The sequence below is a fragment of the Biomphalaria glabrata genome, chromosome 12, assembly GCF_947242115.1.
Source record: "Biomphalaria glabrata chromosome 12, xgBioGlab47.1, whole genome shotgun sequence".
Taxonomy (NCBI): domain Eukaryota; kingdom Metazoa; phylum Mollusca; class Gastropoda; family Planorbidae; genus Biomphalaria; species Biomphalaria glabrata.
In genome coordinates this window covers 27,677,163-27,692,348 of record NC_074722.1, presented here as the reverse complement: position 1 = coordinate 27,692,348, position 15,186 = coordinate 27,677,163, and the positions used below count along the sequence as shown (strand labels likewise).

The 15,186-nt window shown below is 37.9% G+C and overlaps 1 protein-coding gene across 2 annotated transcripts in view; it reads right to left on the bottom strand.

The window, feature by feature from the left end:
* Positions 1-15,186, bottom strand: part of LOC106067832 (nose resistant to fluoxetine protein 6-like) — a 40,369-nt gene that overhangs the window by 7,598 nt on the left and 17,585 nt on the right. For both annotated transcript variants that reach the window (XM_056006682.1, XM_013227108.2), the window contains exons 8-13: positions 14,000-14,164; positions 12,428-12,518; positions 9,311-9,409; positions 8,643-8,808; positions 7,597-7,679; positions 4,596-4,694 (exon numbers count right to left, since the gene is read on the bottom strand). In XM_056006682.1, the coding sequence (XP_055862657.1) occupies positions 4,596-4,694; positions 7,597-7,679; positions 8,643-8,808; positions 9,311-9,409; positions 12,428-12,518; positions 14,000-14,164 (703 nt within the window). The remainder of the gene's footprint in view (positions 1-4,595; positions 4,695-7,596; positions 7,680-8,642; positions 8,809-9,310; positions 9,410-12,427; positions 12,519-13,999; positions 14,165-15,186) is intronic.

Here is a 15,186-nt window from a genome sequence, read left to right as displayed (position 1 = left end):
AATGATGATGATGATAATGGTGACGATGATGATAAAGTTTATGATGATGAGGAGGAGGAGGATGATTATGACGATGATGAAGATGATAAAGATGATAAGCGCCCGAGACACGCAATTATATCTCTCAATAAAATAGTTATTTCCCTTATTCAATATGAAACAAATTAATTAATTGATTGAATAAATCGGTTCATTTTTAATTTAATACATTTTGATAAGTACTGTTACGTATTTCTGAATCTTCTGGCTAGATGTATTAGTTGGCACACAAATAAAAACACAGCAAAGAACTTGACGACTAAACTTTCAGCTTCATCTAACTTTATTGACTATTAACTCTAACATTACTGTAACATGTAGCGTAGAAGACTGTACAATATCTGTCAGTTTACAGTTAGCTATACTTTGTTGCACTGCATCTCTTCACTTCGTTGCAATTCCTCTCTTCTCAATTTGCCTCGAGCCGTATTCCACAGAACAGACCAACGACACACTTCCCAGTGTCGCTCCAGGTCTCCCAAAGCTGAACCAAGTCGTACTCAAGTCTACCGAATCAGAGCCGCACACGTCTTACATCGACTGTATCGACTGTAACGGCTCAAGTCCACTGTAGTTCGCTGTATAGACTTTAACGACAGTAGTCCACTCCAGTTAACTCTACCCTAGTTAACTTGCATCGAGTCGTACACATTTCACTTCCACTAGAGCCGCACACGTCTTACATTGTCTGTATCGACTGTCACGACTCACTCACGACTCCATACGACTGACTTTAACATTAACTCTCTGGCTTATAAAGAGTCCCTAATCGCTTGTCCAAAGTTGCACAAACACTCCTAGTATCCTCTGGAATAACATGTCAGGAAACGTCACATCCTGTCTTTATTTATACATGTAGATTCCAGAAAACACTCGCTGCAGTGTCATCAAGTCGGGGTCACACGTAGTGACCTTTATCTGTCACTGTTCATTAGTAACTGTCCCCCTACTTAGATCTGTTCGTCCCCTGGAACAACACGTGTGGACACGTCACATACTGTCTTTGTTTGTACATGTAGATTCCAGGGAACACTAGCTGCTGTGTCATCTCGCCGGGGTCATACGTTGACCTCTACCTATCACTGTTCATTTGTAACACTGCCCCCTTCTTAGATCTGTTCGTCCCGAACAGATTCTACTTCATCACGATACTGATGAAATCGATCGACGATCAAGTAGGAAGCTTTGGTGGTTGCCCCCTTCTCAGAGATGTTCTTTCAATCTGGCAGTTGTCCATCTTCTTTCCATAGAAGAATGGGAGCCAAATCCTCATTTTTCAGCAGTTCCTCACAAATGTTTTCATCAATCTTGGTATGGAAACATCGACCTTCAGATGACGACATTGGGCACTCTTGTCGAGAAATTCATCAGCATTCTAACGAGTTCGTGCTTCACTGGCTGCGTTTTACATTTTCAAGCATCTTTTTACAGAGCTTTTTCAGAGATAACTAGGTTCATCACAGTACAGCAATATTCGCATGCTCTTCTTTTAAACAACAGCAACTGACTTGGGTTTGTACGATGTCTGTTGGGTTGATCTTCTCGTACAGTTTTATTTGTACAGTTCTATCTCAGATGGTTACTCACTTCACAGTTCTGGCATCTTACACTAGTTCTGTCCTTCTTGCTTCTGACTTTATTATCGTTCTTCTAAAACCTCTGTTATACTTCATCAAACCTATTCTAATGAGGAATGTTCTTAGATTATTCTTTAGTGGCTTCACACTTTCAACTGATTCGTAAGGCTTTCTTCTTTGGTTTATGGTCCCGGACAGAATCTTTCTAAAAACATGGGCTGTGGAGTTTCATTAGTGCAGGTGGGGGTCTATCAGTGGGAGAAGTGGTGGGCTTGTTTTCTAACAACATGGGCTATGGAGTTTCATAAATGCAGGTGGGGGTCTATCAGTGGGAGAAGGGGTGGGTTTGTATCTTGATCTTGTTGGAGCCATCCACGTTGCACTCTGCATGTGTCGCTTTCTCTGCCTCCTCTATTTGATATTCCTTTGGTTGCATTGATGTCGTTGTCTTGCTTTCTTGTCGATCAATGCTGATGGCAGCCACATAGCACATAGGAAGGTATTGCATTTCATAGCTGTAGTCATCAAGACTGTTGATCTAACAAGTTGTTTCAGCATTATTCTTCGATGGGTGCTTTGCGAATGAGCTGCAAGTCCACTTGAAGGCAAGGTGTCAAACACGTCATCACCTTCATCCGAGTCTGGAGGACTCGACTGTGGGGCAGGTTGATAACATTCAACTTGCAAAGGTCCATCAACTTCAGCATCAGATTCTATTGTAATTCCTTGACTATCACCAGGGCTTCTCGCGCCTACCTTGATAGCTGTACAAGCTTCTGTTAAGTCTAGAGCTTGTTGGTGTATTTCTTGGCATTCACAGTCTTCTTGCATAGCTACGTACGTACAGTTCTTTTCAAACGCATCAGTGCAGTAATCAAGCTTCGAGTTCCTCTCGTAGACACTGGCAGATAGACAGAAGTCTTTAAGGCCCACAGCAACAGGCTTGGACTCAGACCCAACGTTGTCTTGATCTGTTTGGCTGGTTGAGGTACTCATATCAGGTATATCTGTAGCTAAAGCTTCGGTCAAACTATAGGTCTCTTCTATTGTTTCTTCAGCGGTCTCATTCTGCTTTTCGTTGAAATAGTAACAGCTATCGTCTCTTTTCATTTCTTGTGGGCCACATTCGTTTGGTTTGCTATCACAGTCACAGACAGCACAACCATCACCAGCATCTCTATCGTAATTGTCTGTATCGCCACATCGTTGGTTGGACAATTGTTTGCTGTTCATCAATGGTGTAGCTCTTTCATCTGTCGACTCAATCTGGCCCTGCTGGGTGTTCAGCAACTCGTTCATCGTGATTATCGTTTGATCTTTTATCGTATCTGTTTGTTCTTCTGTCTTGTTGGGCTTGGTAACTATTTGTTCATTCTCATTCATGGCTTTGATCAAATGGTTAAATGAAGAAAATCGAGTGTTGATTTCTGATTCTATCTCCTTAATGCTCTCATTCACCGAGCTCATTTTGTATTGCAAAGTTTCCAGGAGCTCCATCGTATTAGGTTTGATTTCAAATTGGCAAGTGTTCGGATTCTCATCTTCCTCCAACAGGGCTTGTCTTAGACGTGCTATTAGCGTTTCCTTATTTCCGTTAAGATGTAGACCTCTTTCTCGAAGCTCTTGTCTAAGTTCTTTCATGTCAAGTTCATTAAGAAGTTTGGTGGAATACATTCTAGCCAGAAAGATCCCACTTCTGACACCAATTGTTACGTATTTCTGAATCTTCTGGCTAGATGTATTAGTTGGCACACAAATAAAAACACAGCAAAGAACTTGACGACTAAACTTTCAGCTTCATCTAACTTTATTGACTATTAACTCTAACATTACTGTAACATGTAGCGTAGAAGACTGTACAATATCTGTCAGTTTACAGTTAGCTATACTTTGTTGCACTGCATCTCTTCACTTCGTTGCAATTCCTCTCTTCTCAATTTGCCTCGAGCCGTATTCCACAGAACAGACCAACGACACACTTCCCAGTGTCGCTCCAGGTCTCCCAAAGCTGAACCAAGTCGTACTCAAGTCTACCGAATCAGAGCCGCACACGTCTTACATCGACTGTATCGACTGTAACGGCTCAAGTCCACTGTAGTTCGCTGTATAGACTTTAACGACAGTAGTCCACTCCAGTTAACTCTACCCTAGTTAACTTGCATCGAGTCGTACACATTTCACTTCCACTAGAGCCGCACACGTCTTACATTGTCTGTATCGACTGTCACGACTCACTCACGACTCCATACGACTGACTTTAACATTAACTCTCTGGCTTATAAAGAGTCCCTAATCGCTTGTCCAAAGTTGCACAAACACTCCTAGTATCCTCTGGAATAACATGTCAGGAAACGTCACATCCTGTCTTTATTTATACATGTAGATTCCAGAAAACACTCGCTGCAGTGTCATCAAGTCGGGGTCACACGTAGTGACCTTTATCTGTCACTGTTCATTAGTAACTGTCCCCCTACTTAGATCTGTTCGTCCCCTGGAACAACACGTGTGGACACGTCACATACTGTCTTTGTTTGTACATGTAGATTCCAGGGAACACTAGCTGCTGTGTCATCTCGCCGGGGTCATACGTTGACCTCTACCTATCACTGTTCATTTGTAACAGTACAATAAATAATCGTTGAAATGTTCAACTGGATCCGGGAATTGATGTGGGAGAAATAGAGTGTGCTATTATCTAATGGGACGAAACCCTACATATTTAGAAGTATCTGTGAATACTGAAGGATTAATTTGCCTTTTGGTATCAAATATAATAATTAATTATCAATAATTAATTGACTAATTGGTTCATTGTTTTTATTGCTTCATGTCTTGTCTACGCCAAAGAATAATTCTAAAAAGTTTCAGCTTTGATCCGAGAAAGGATGTGGGAGAAATAACATGTACAAACTTTTTACCAGACAGACAGACATACAGACAAAGTGAGTAGAAATAAGCTTTGTAAAAATAAAACTTAACTGTAAATGCCAGTCTTCATAAGACTTGAGAATAACTGCAGTACTCAGGATATGACACAACACCATCATGATAATCACTGAGACACCGACCCTCCGGAAGCTGTAAGAAAAGGAAAAGTTGGATGCCAGTGGCGTAGCTAGGTATTTGGCATCATTCGGGGGCTCAGGGGATGATTTCTATGGGGGCCTCTGCATTTTGCGTAATATTTAATGTAAAAAAACTCATTCGGGGCCCCCTTCAAGGGGGGGCCCGGGGAATTTTTTAATTCTCCACACCCATCCCCCCACCATAACTACGCCTCTGTTGGATGCATTCTTTTTATTTTGGAATTGCCATTCCAACTTTCGAGTCGCGATGAATTAGGTAAAGTTTCCCTTTCAGATCATGCGATCAATAGGGCAGATGATGTAAAGGTTCAAAGGTTGACGAGCAGGGTGTCATGTGGCCAGCACAACGACCAACCGCCTATACTTTCCCCAACTTAAGTCAGGTACTCATTAGAGTTGGGGTGGACTCATGAGCTCCCTAAAAATCCCGAAATTCTAAATCTCAGTGTTAACAGAGATTCGAACTCAGGACCTCAGGTTCAGAAGCTAAGCACTTAACCACTCAGCTACATCTCCCCCACGATGACATGGGTAGTAGTTTATTTTTTATTTTTTTAAGGCAAAGGTATAAACTGCCAGATTTATAGTCAAATCTTTATATTCGTTGTTTTTTTAAATCCCCGTACAGAGAGCTGTTACCATGATGTGTTTGTTTCTTTCTGAAACCGAGTTTTCAATCTAATATGAGAATTGTGAAAAGACCCAACTGGATGTCTGACTTATGTTGGAGCATTAGAAGAATGGATAAATATAACCCATCTCTCGCTTGACCAGTTTTTGCATGCTTGTTTGTAAAATAATTAACAATATTTCGAATGTTCCATTAGATTCTGAAGATAATTACATCCTAGCCAGAACCTTCCGCAGGACAACGGGGGATGACGGCGGAAAGGTTCGAGCCCGAGACCTTCTCAACCAGAACGACGGTTCAGAGCCCATACCACACGATCAGGCAGCGGATGATAAAATAAAATAATCAAAATACATCTTAAGCATCTACAGAACTATCACTGTTGTTAAACTGATTCAATAACATCACTTATTTCTGATTATTTTGTACGAAATATAACGTCACTAGTCGACCGGCTGCGTAGCATACGCCGCTATTTTGCAGGGCCGGCCTTAGCCACTGCAACCTATGCGACCGCATTGGGCCCCGCACTTTCATAGGACCCGCATTTTCACAGGACCCGCGCTAATTCTAGGTGTATAAATAATTAAATTAAATCATATTATAGCTTAAAACAGATTTCTCGCGCCCTCCTGTCGATTTACCAGGAGCTCCTGGAAATCTCCCGATATTACAAAATATACGAAAACGTCCTTCAAATATACGGAAATATATAGACAAAAATTGTCATTTTGGGGTGTCATTCAATATGAAAAACGCCAATCCCACGCGCGGAATTATGCATCAGCCAAAATTGTGTAATCTGGTGAAAGAAGTTTCTCGCGCCTCAAACTAATGAAGAATTACAATTCTCGAAGATAGATTGAAACATTTAGTAATTCTTGCTATTGAGCGTAATGTATGTAAAAAACAGAATTATTATGATATACTCTATGACTTCGCTACACGCAAGGCTCGTAAAGTAATTCTGTACATAGTAAAGAATGAATAAAATGCATAAACGAATTTATTTTCTGATACAAACTTTTAAATTTCACTTATTATCCGCTTACCTACCCAAACTTGGGTACCGCGAAATCCGTTTCGCATAGGACCCCACAATGCACTGCTATTTACATATATATATATATATATATATATATATATATATATATATACATAGTAGATTAATCTCTTTCCATGACTACTTGGTCACAGTGGTTACGTCCGGCGCTGCTATTTAGTGTTTTAAAATTATATATATAGATGTGGTTTTAAAAATGTATAAAAAATATTGAGTTTCGTTGAATTGTCGGTATTGGGAAATATTGAGATTTACATCACTCATTATATCTCCTTCCGCTTGATTGGCGTTATTTGCAAAACCATAAAACAGTGATGCTCAACCTAATTTGACCTTCGGGCCATTTTAATTTCTGACACTCCTGTTGCGGGCTACATGACCGAAAATGTACACAAAAAAAACGAAATGAAATTTACCTGAATTTGAAACTATTAGATTAGAAACCCGTGGAGCAAGTACTTACATTAAGGAATTGGATATCTGAAGTGATTTTTTTTCACGCGTCAGAAATTGGCTTAATTTTTGTACTTAAAATAAAAGCAACATTGTAGCTAGCTTTGACGCCGACTCATTTTCGTGTCGCTTTTTTGTAAATATTCCCATCGATCCTCCGATCTCTAGACGTAGTTTAACAATCTTTTTATTCGCGTCTCAAACCAAGAATGACGTCATATTTGTTTCATAATGACGTTCATTTGTTATTCTTTTTTGAAACAGCCACACTTTCTTTACACATCAAATATGTTGGCTTATTATCATGCTCCTCAAAAATGTTAAGATCCGTTCTCTTTTTTCTGGTAGATTAACATTTCATAAACACACTAATGTTAAAGGTCATGGTGCCAATCAATTAAAGAAAAATTGAGGGCCCTAACGTAGGTAAAGATACATAAGTAAACCTTTTATTTTTCGATGGGGGTGTCTACTCTTTGTACCGACATTAGGCGGGCCGGATGGAACCATGTCGCGGGCCGGATCTGGCCCGCGGGCCGTATTTTGGGCATCACTGTCATAAAACATAAGCTCTATCAATAATAGAAATATATTTTTAGTACTTTATGCGAAAAGCGCAAAATCTTTTTAATAACCTTTTTTTTAATTAATACAGTATTTTTTTGTAAGTAAGCTACTGTATGTACAAATGTAAATATATATTTCTATAACACTCCTATTACCTAGATCCTTGATAAAGACACTTACCCATAGAATACTGGGACAATAAAAAGTGGGGCCAGAGCGTAAAACTGCATATCAGCTTGTAGATACCAGCTCCAAGGCATGCACTCAATAAAGAGATATAGAAATTATTTTTATTAACAAGGCATCAATATTTCAAACAGCAACAGCGTAAATTTAAGACATACCCCAATTTCCCTGAAGGGGAATACACATTCCCGAATTGTGTTTACATACCTCGATTTCCCTGAAGGGGAATACACATTCCCGAATTGTGTTTACATACCTCGATTTCCCTGAAGCGGAATACACATTCCCGAATTGTGTTTGTTTCCAAATAAAAGAGTAAACTTTTATCTTAACCGTAACCCTAATGCAAACCTTTATTAGCCAACGAATCTCTTGAAAATCAAAGGGAGTTACATCCATTCACCACAAAAAAAAAATCCAACTACAAGGCCCAGGATCAAATGAAAACAATTTTCCCAGAATCATTCATCAAGCCCCAGGTAAAACAAAGTGTCTCACATTTATTCTTTATGCTCTAGGAAAACTAAATGTTTCCCATTTTTTCAAATTTGTCACAAGGAAAACAATGTGTTTTACATTTTTCCTTAAGCCACCAAGGAAAAAATATTTTTTTCCCATTTATTCTTTAACCCCAAGGAAAAAAATAATTTCCCCATGTATCCTTTATGCCTCAGAAAAAGTAAAGTTCGCCTTTCAGACCTGTTGATCTATGGACCAGATGATGCAAATGCCGTCTATTTCTTTAGCTGACGCTGAACTGGCTAATGTGTATTGTGGCCAGTACAACGACCCACCTCCTTTACTTTCCACAACTAACGCAAAGTACCCATTAGACTTGTATGGAATCAGGGGCTTCCTGAATATCCCGAAATTCAAAATCTCAGCCTATACTGAGATTCGAACCCGATACCCCTCAGTTTGAAAGCCAAGCGCCTAACCACTCAGTCACCCACGCCCCTTGATGCCCCCCCCCCCCAAGAACAAGTTGTTGAAACAACAACAACAACAAAAAGTTTTAGTTGGTCACTACTTGTTCTTACAAGAGAACTCCAGTCAAACAGGTTGCTGATGTAGAACAAATTGCGCCACCAGTGGAGTCTACACTCATAGTGACGATTGGAATCTTGACGAACGAAAGGGCCGTGCTCCAAATAGGGAGTTATCCCAGTGTAGATCACCATCACAAGAGTGAAGAGTGGAGTTAGCCTGCAACATAAACATACACGCGCACAGATATACACACACATATATTGATTTGTTTATTCGTTTGGTCAATATCATTTTGTTCACAAAGCACCAACTCCATCTGTCACCCACTTCCCCATTCTCGGATCAAGTTGAAACTTTGCACAATTATTCGTATTCGATGACAACTAATGAATCAAGCCAAGCATGAATCAATTAGCTAAGTTAATTAAATAGGGGTTATTAATTAGATGTGTTTGTAAAAAGGGAGATAAATCTTGCAGTATTGAGAAATGTGATACTAATTGTGTGGTTCTTTCCCTTATATAGGTTTTTAAAAGTAAGTTTTAGATTTGCTTGTTCTTATCCTTCTCCATTTCTCTTTTTCTTCCTATTCATTCTCTTTTTTCTTTCTCTTTCTATCTCTTTTTCTTTTTCTTCGAGTGAATGTTTATCTCTTTCTAAATAGTTATTTCCTGGTAAATTCTAGACATTTTATGTTTCCCCTACGTGACAATGTTACCTGAGAAATCGGTGCGTGTAGTACTTTATCATCTGATAGCGTTCCAGATTTCTCAAGTTTTTCATACGATTCAAGAAATTATAGGCCACCAGACAACCACTGATCAGACATAAAGAATTTTTATTATTCATACAATGCATACCTGATAATAAATGTAAATAATTTATTGAAATTTTTCCCTTTTCTTAATTAACGCTATGCCAGTACCTACGCACACGATATCACTTAAAAATTACTTTTAATTTTTTATATTGGCCAAGTAAAGTTATTACGATCTGAGGTATATATAATAGAGATCAAACCCCTATTTATCGTGAGATTCCACGAAAATTAGTGTTTCTTTATAGCAACAAGAGAACACTGATAACATAATACATTTTTCTAATTCCATGTGCTGGGAAAAAATGGTGCAAGTGCTCCTTCTTCCTTAGCGCCACTAGAACATAAAAAGAGTTGCCTGAATCAGCCAAAAGAACAAATGACTTAGCCGAATTAAAGTCTCTAAAGAGCATTAGTCTCTAATTATCAGGCATAACTAAATTAACAGATTGATACACACATGACGTAATTATTATCTCTAAATTATAAGAAAAGATTACTTATTTCTCTATATACAGTATCCTCATCCTCTTGTGTGTGGGAGGCACATGAAACAGTATAATGATTAGGACGACCGCATAAAGACCCACCCTTATTAAAAACCCAACAGGTTCAACGGACTTGGTCTAAAAGTTTAACTTCTTGTTATCTGTTTAAATGTTTGACTTGTTTCGGACGTTCTTTCAGAGATGAAGATAATTTACTTCCAAGTCCAAACCTCCTGCAGGGCCAATGGAGATGGAAGCCGGCAGGGTTGGAACCCCGGACCATCGATAAGTTCGAACGACAGTCCAGCGAGCAAACCACACGACCAGGCAGCCATCTAGACATTTGGGAGAGTTGCCTGATTTGGAAACCACAGCGACGTTTATCTCAGATATTGGTCTAGTCATCTGAACCCTGCAACATAATGAGAACTAGGAAGAAGCTGAAAGTGTTAAGTGATAAGCCCAGTGTTTATTTCGAGAGGATTGCCTATTTGAAGACGTGCCTTGAAGGTACAATTGAACCAAACTATCTATATCTAATTGCTTAACAATGTCAGTCGTAGAATGATTTTTGACTTTTTTCGCAACGTACGACTCTTGCACACTTCTGAACAAACATTCCTGAACACATATTTCACAAGCAACAAACCCACACATTTGTAAGGGCATATTAACTAGATTGGACTACAGGAGAGAATAGATAGGTCAGTAAACAACAGCAAACCTCTCTACAAAAGCTTGCTTATCTTATTAATTTCAGACATTACTTCAAGAGAGAAGATAATTACGTCCTACGTCTCGATTATGCCTATGACATTGGCCTATGGGGTAAAGACACCTCTGACATTGCTAGAAAACCCAACTGGAAGAAGAATTTCGACCAGCAGGACTTGAGGGTTAATGACAGTAAAAACCCAATATATCACAATGACAAGAGACAATCAGATGGAGGAACAATGTACTAAAATTACTGAATCAAGTTTGAAAAAGGTTGAAAAGTTTAAATACCTAGGAAGTACAATAAATTCCAAAATGACTAACTGACAGAAATAAAGGAGGTATATGTACAGGCAACAAGAGCATTCTATAGCACCCACCACTTATTTAAGAACAAAGAAATATCAAGTAAAACAAATAAAACTATATACAAAACCATAATAAGACCAGTAGCTATGTGTCACGATCATCAATGATGCTAGATGTCACGTTGAAGATTATCTTGATCTAAACTGCACAATCAATGATCGTGGTTGCCGAGGATCTAGAAATCGTCAGTTGATAAGATGATCATTTAGAAGTTACTAGTTGATAAGATGATCATCTAAAAGTTGCCAGTTGATAAGAGGATCATCTAGAAGTTGCTAGTCGATAAGGCGATCTAAGTATATTATTATTACAGTCAATGAAGAAACTTCTCCTCGTCAAATACAAATACTTTAATTCAAAACTTGGAAAAGCTATTCACAATAATTACAATGATATACTGTGATTGAATAAAACAGAATATGTATATTTCTACTAAATTAAATGATCTACACAATAATATAATCATGTCATCTTCCTTTGAGTTCCAACACGAGACTTTAGTACATCTTCTCTCTAACACGTTCCGCTCGACACTGGCGGCAATCTAGAATCTTTACCCGGACTCTAGAGCGTTACTACGTGACTAACATCTCTCCGTCGCATGGCCAACCAATAAAATACAACTTAACATACAATAGTTAACATATCTGACCAATTACAATTATTCTAATAAAAGGTTTCTGTCTACTTGGATATCCCCGAGCTATCTGAAATCTTGCAGACAAACCTTGAACTAAATATAGACAAAGAGTACGTAACACTGTATGTAAGTGAGACATGGACCTCACTAAACACAGAAAAATTGGGTAAATACTTGGTAAAGGAACATTTTTAACACAAATCTATGGTGCTATACAAGATGGCACTGGATGGAGGACACACACTAACCATGAGATCTACCAGTCCTAGGAAGAGACCTCCATAAGAACCAACTTTGTGGGGCAGGTACACCTGGAAAACATGTTAGAGAACAGACGAACAAAGATAGTATATCAGCAAAGAACCAAAAGGCGGGTAAGCCAAAGGCAAACAGTGAATACGATGGATAGAGGATGTAGAGGCGGATCTACAACAACTTAAAGAGTTCTGGCATGGAGACGAAAAGCTGAAGAGAGATCTGAATGGAGGGAGGTGCTGAAGCAGGTCAGAGCTCTCCGTGGGATGTAGCGTCACTGAGATGTACTAACTAGATAGGATCCTAAGATATAATGTACAATAATGTTCAAGAACACACATATATATATATATATATATATATATATATATATATATATATATATATATATATATATATATATATAATATATATATATATAATATATAATATATATATATATAATATATATATATATATATATATATAAATGTAGAGTTTGAAACAACATTTCTGTTTAATACTGAAATCAATTCAAAGTGAAATGAAGCGCCATTGATGCTGTGTTACCTAATGAAGAAGAAAGTATCCACAGGGAAAGGGCTATAAACGATGTTGGTTATCCTTGATGTAATGATGAAGTATCTTCTTTGTGGATTATCTGTTGAAAGGAATAGATCTATGTTTTAAAAAGGCATTACATGTTTATACAAAAAATTAAGTAAAATTACTCATATACCATCTATGATACGATACAACTTTTTGTTTTGTTTTTGTTAAGTATGTTGTATGTTTTTCTTGTTAAATTATTTATAAATATACACAACTTCAACTAGACAGTAGATGTATGTAGAATTACAATTGAAATTCTGATTTAACCAAAATCTAACTCTCTACAAATACACTTCTGGTCTGTCTCATGTGTCTTGCAAGTCTTGTTCCTTTTAGTCACTTCAATTACGACAGAAAACCTCAAGGTTACATCAGAAAACCTTTCAACTGCTTGGTGCTACAAACTAACGACCGACTAATTTAGTACTCTCGTGTTTGTTGTAAGTTTATCATTTGTGTCATAGTATTGACTTCATTGCACGTGAGACGCATTTTCAGAAATGAATAGCCAAAGAGATTTTCTACACAAACTTTATCGAAGAGTGTAAATTGTAATGGACAACAGTTTAAGACTGCGATCCAAAATTTAAAGGCAGTTGTATTAATTATTGTTCACATGAATTTATTCGATAATGAACTGAAAAAGAAGTTAAGTTCCCCTTGCAGACCTTGCGGTCTATAGGTAAGATGATGTAAAGGTCATCTAATTCTGTGGTCCATGGTTAATGAGGGTGTCATGTGGCCAGCACAACGACCAACCACCTTTACTTTCCCTAACTAACGTCAGGTACCCAGTAGAGTTCGGTTGACTCAGAGGCGACCTAAAAATTCCGAAATAAAAAAATCTAACTCTTTAACCCAGATTCATCGGTTAGAAATCCAAGCGCTTTACCACTCACCCACCCCGCTTTGTGTAAATTGAATATGTTTGTAAATAGGAGTTAGAAATACATGTATATTCTCTGCTCCATTGAGCTTTGAAGATTGGGATTAGCTGCAGTATTTCACGTGACAATGCAGACCCACTTTAGACCTATATATTTTGTCATAAGTTACACAGACAAAGCCATTATTCCAAATGTTCTCTTTTTGCCGACCTAAGCGCTTATCCCTGGCTCTCAAATATGTGTTCCGAAACCTTAGTTAGAGTTTTCCATCTGTCTCTTTCAGATTCAATTTAATAGATGCTGTTATTTTCCCAGTATGAGCTAACCGATCCTGATTTAACTGTATATCGCCTATGTAACAACGCCCCCCTTTTATGCCTGCCCTTAAAAACTACTAGGCATTAGATTATTCTCCAGTATGGGTGTCCCACTACTCTGCGCAGCTGTCGAATAGAAAGTAATGCCTCTAAATTGTCATCACCATGTTTAGCACAATGTATCTGAATGTATGTATCTTCTTAACAACAAATTAGCATTAACTCTTTCTCTCCTAACTGACGATACCAGCGTTGAATCCACCAGAATGTGGTAAATAATTACGGAGAGAAAGAGTTAAGAAAAAATAGAGAATAGTCGCCAGTACTTATCGTGGGTACAATGTAGAAGACGCTGCCTGCGAAGACCCAAATCAAGCTGATGACCCTGAGACCATGCAGACAAGAAATACATTCTTCAGAGTCGTCTGCCTCGAACGTCTTATGGACACTACGTCTTAGTGAGAAGGACATCAGAATGTGACAGGCTATCGCTGAAACAAAATGTTAGCGTCAAGACGAACATACGAACATATTAAAAGCTAACCAAACACTGATACATTGTATCAAAAATATGGATTGCTTTATTTAACAGCCGAAACGAACGAAGCATCAAAGTAATGTATTTCTTTAAAAAAAAAAAACTGAAAGAAATGTCACATACTTTTTACAAAAGTTATATAGATTCATAAAGAATGTATTTTTAACGGACGCTAATAGTTTTGTGTGGAATGTCCGTCCGCCCGTTTGGATCTCGTAAAGTAGAAAAGATATTGAAAATCCGACATCATGATATTTTAGACCTTTTAAAGTTCTGATGCAACGGCTACTTTTTTCTTTTTTGAATTTTAATTTTTAAAATCAACTATGCAAGCAGTTTTTGAATAAGAGATTGACCCTATACAAAACAATTAGATCAATAAGATAATCATTATATGAAATCAGTTAGGCCAGGTTCATAGTGGACTTCACATTCATTTTCACCTATCCCCTTGTCTGCTAGACCGTTGGGGTACCACACAAGATCTGTCAACCTTCTTTCTCCATTCTTCTTTGTCATTTGCTTTTGATAAAATTTCATTCTGATGTTCTTTCTGAAAATATTGAAACCTGTCTTTTTACCTGCCAGGGTGAACCACTTCAGGTGCTGATTTTGAGTTTGTGTTTCCAAATGTCTTTTCTTTAAACTTCCAATGCTTATTTTGATATAAAATATGACAATTTTTCTCAGGAACTCACTCAGTCTGTTTGTCTGTCTGGTTAGAATCTTTTACACGTTTTTTCTCCCACTTCCCATTCTCGGATCATTGTTGATGACAACACATGAATCAATTAAAAAAATTAACCACTTAATAACTCAATTAGTCGTAATTAATTTTACATAATGTAATACGCTAAGGAGATATCAGCCTAGTAATTGACTATAAGCCTTTTTTTAAAAAAATAAGTGTTAAAAAGCTCAGTGGCTAACGCGTCGGTCTTCCATACGGAGGCTCAAAACCTCGAAAAAAAGAAG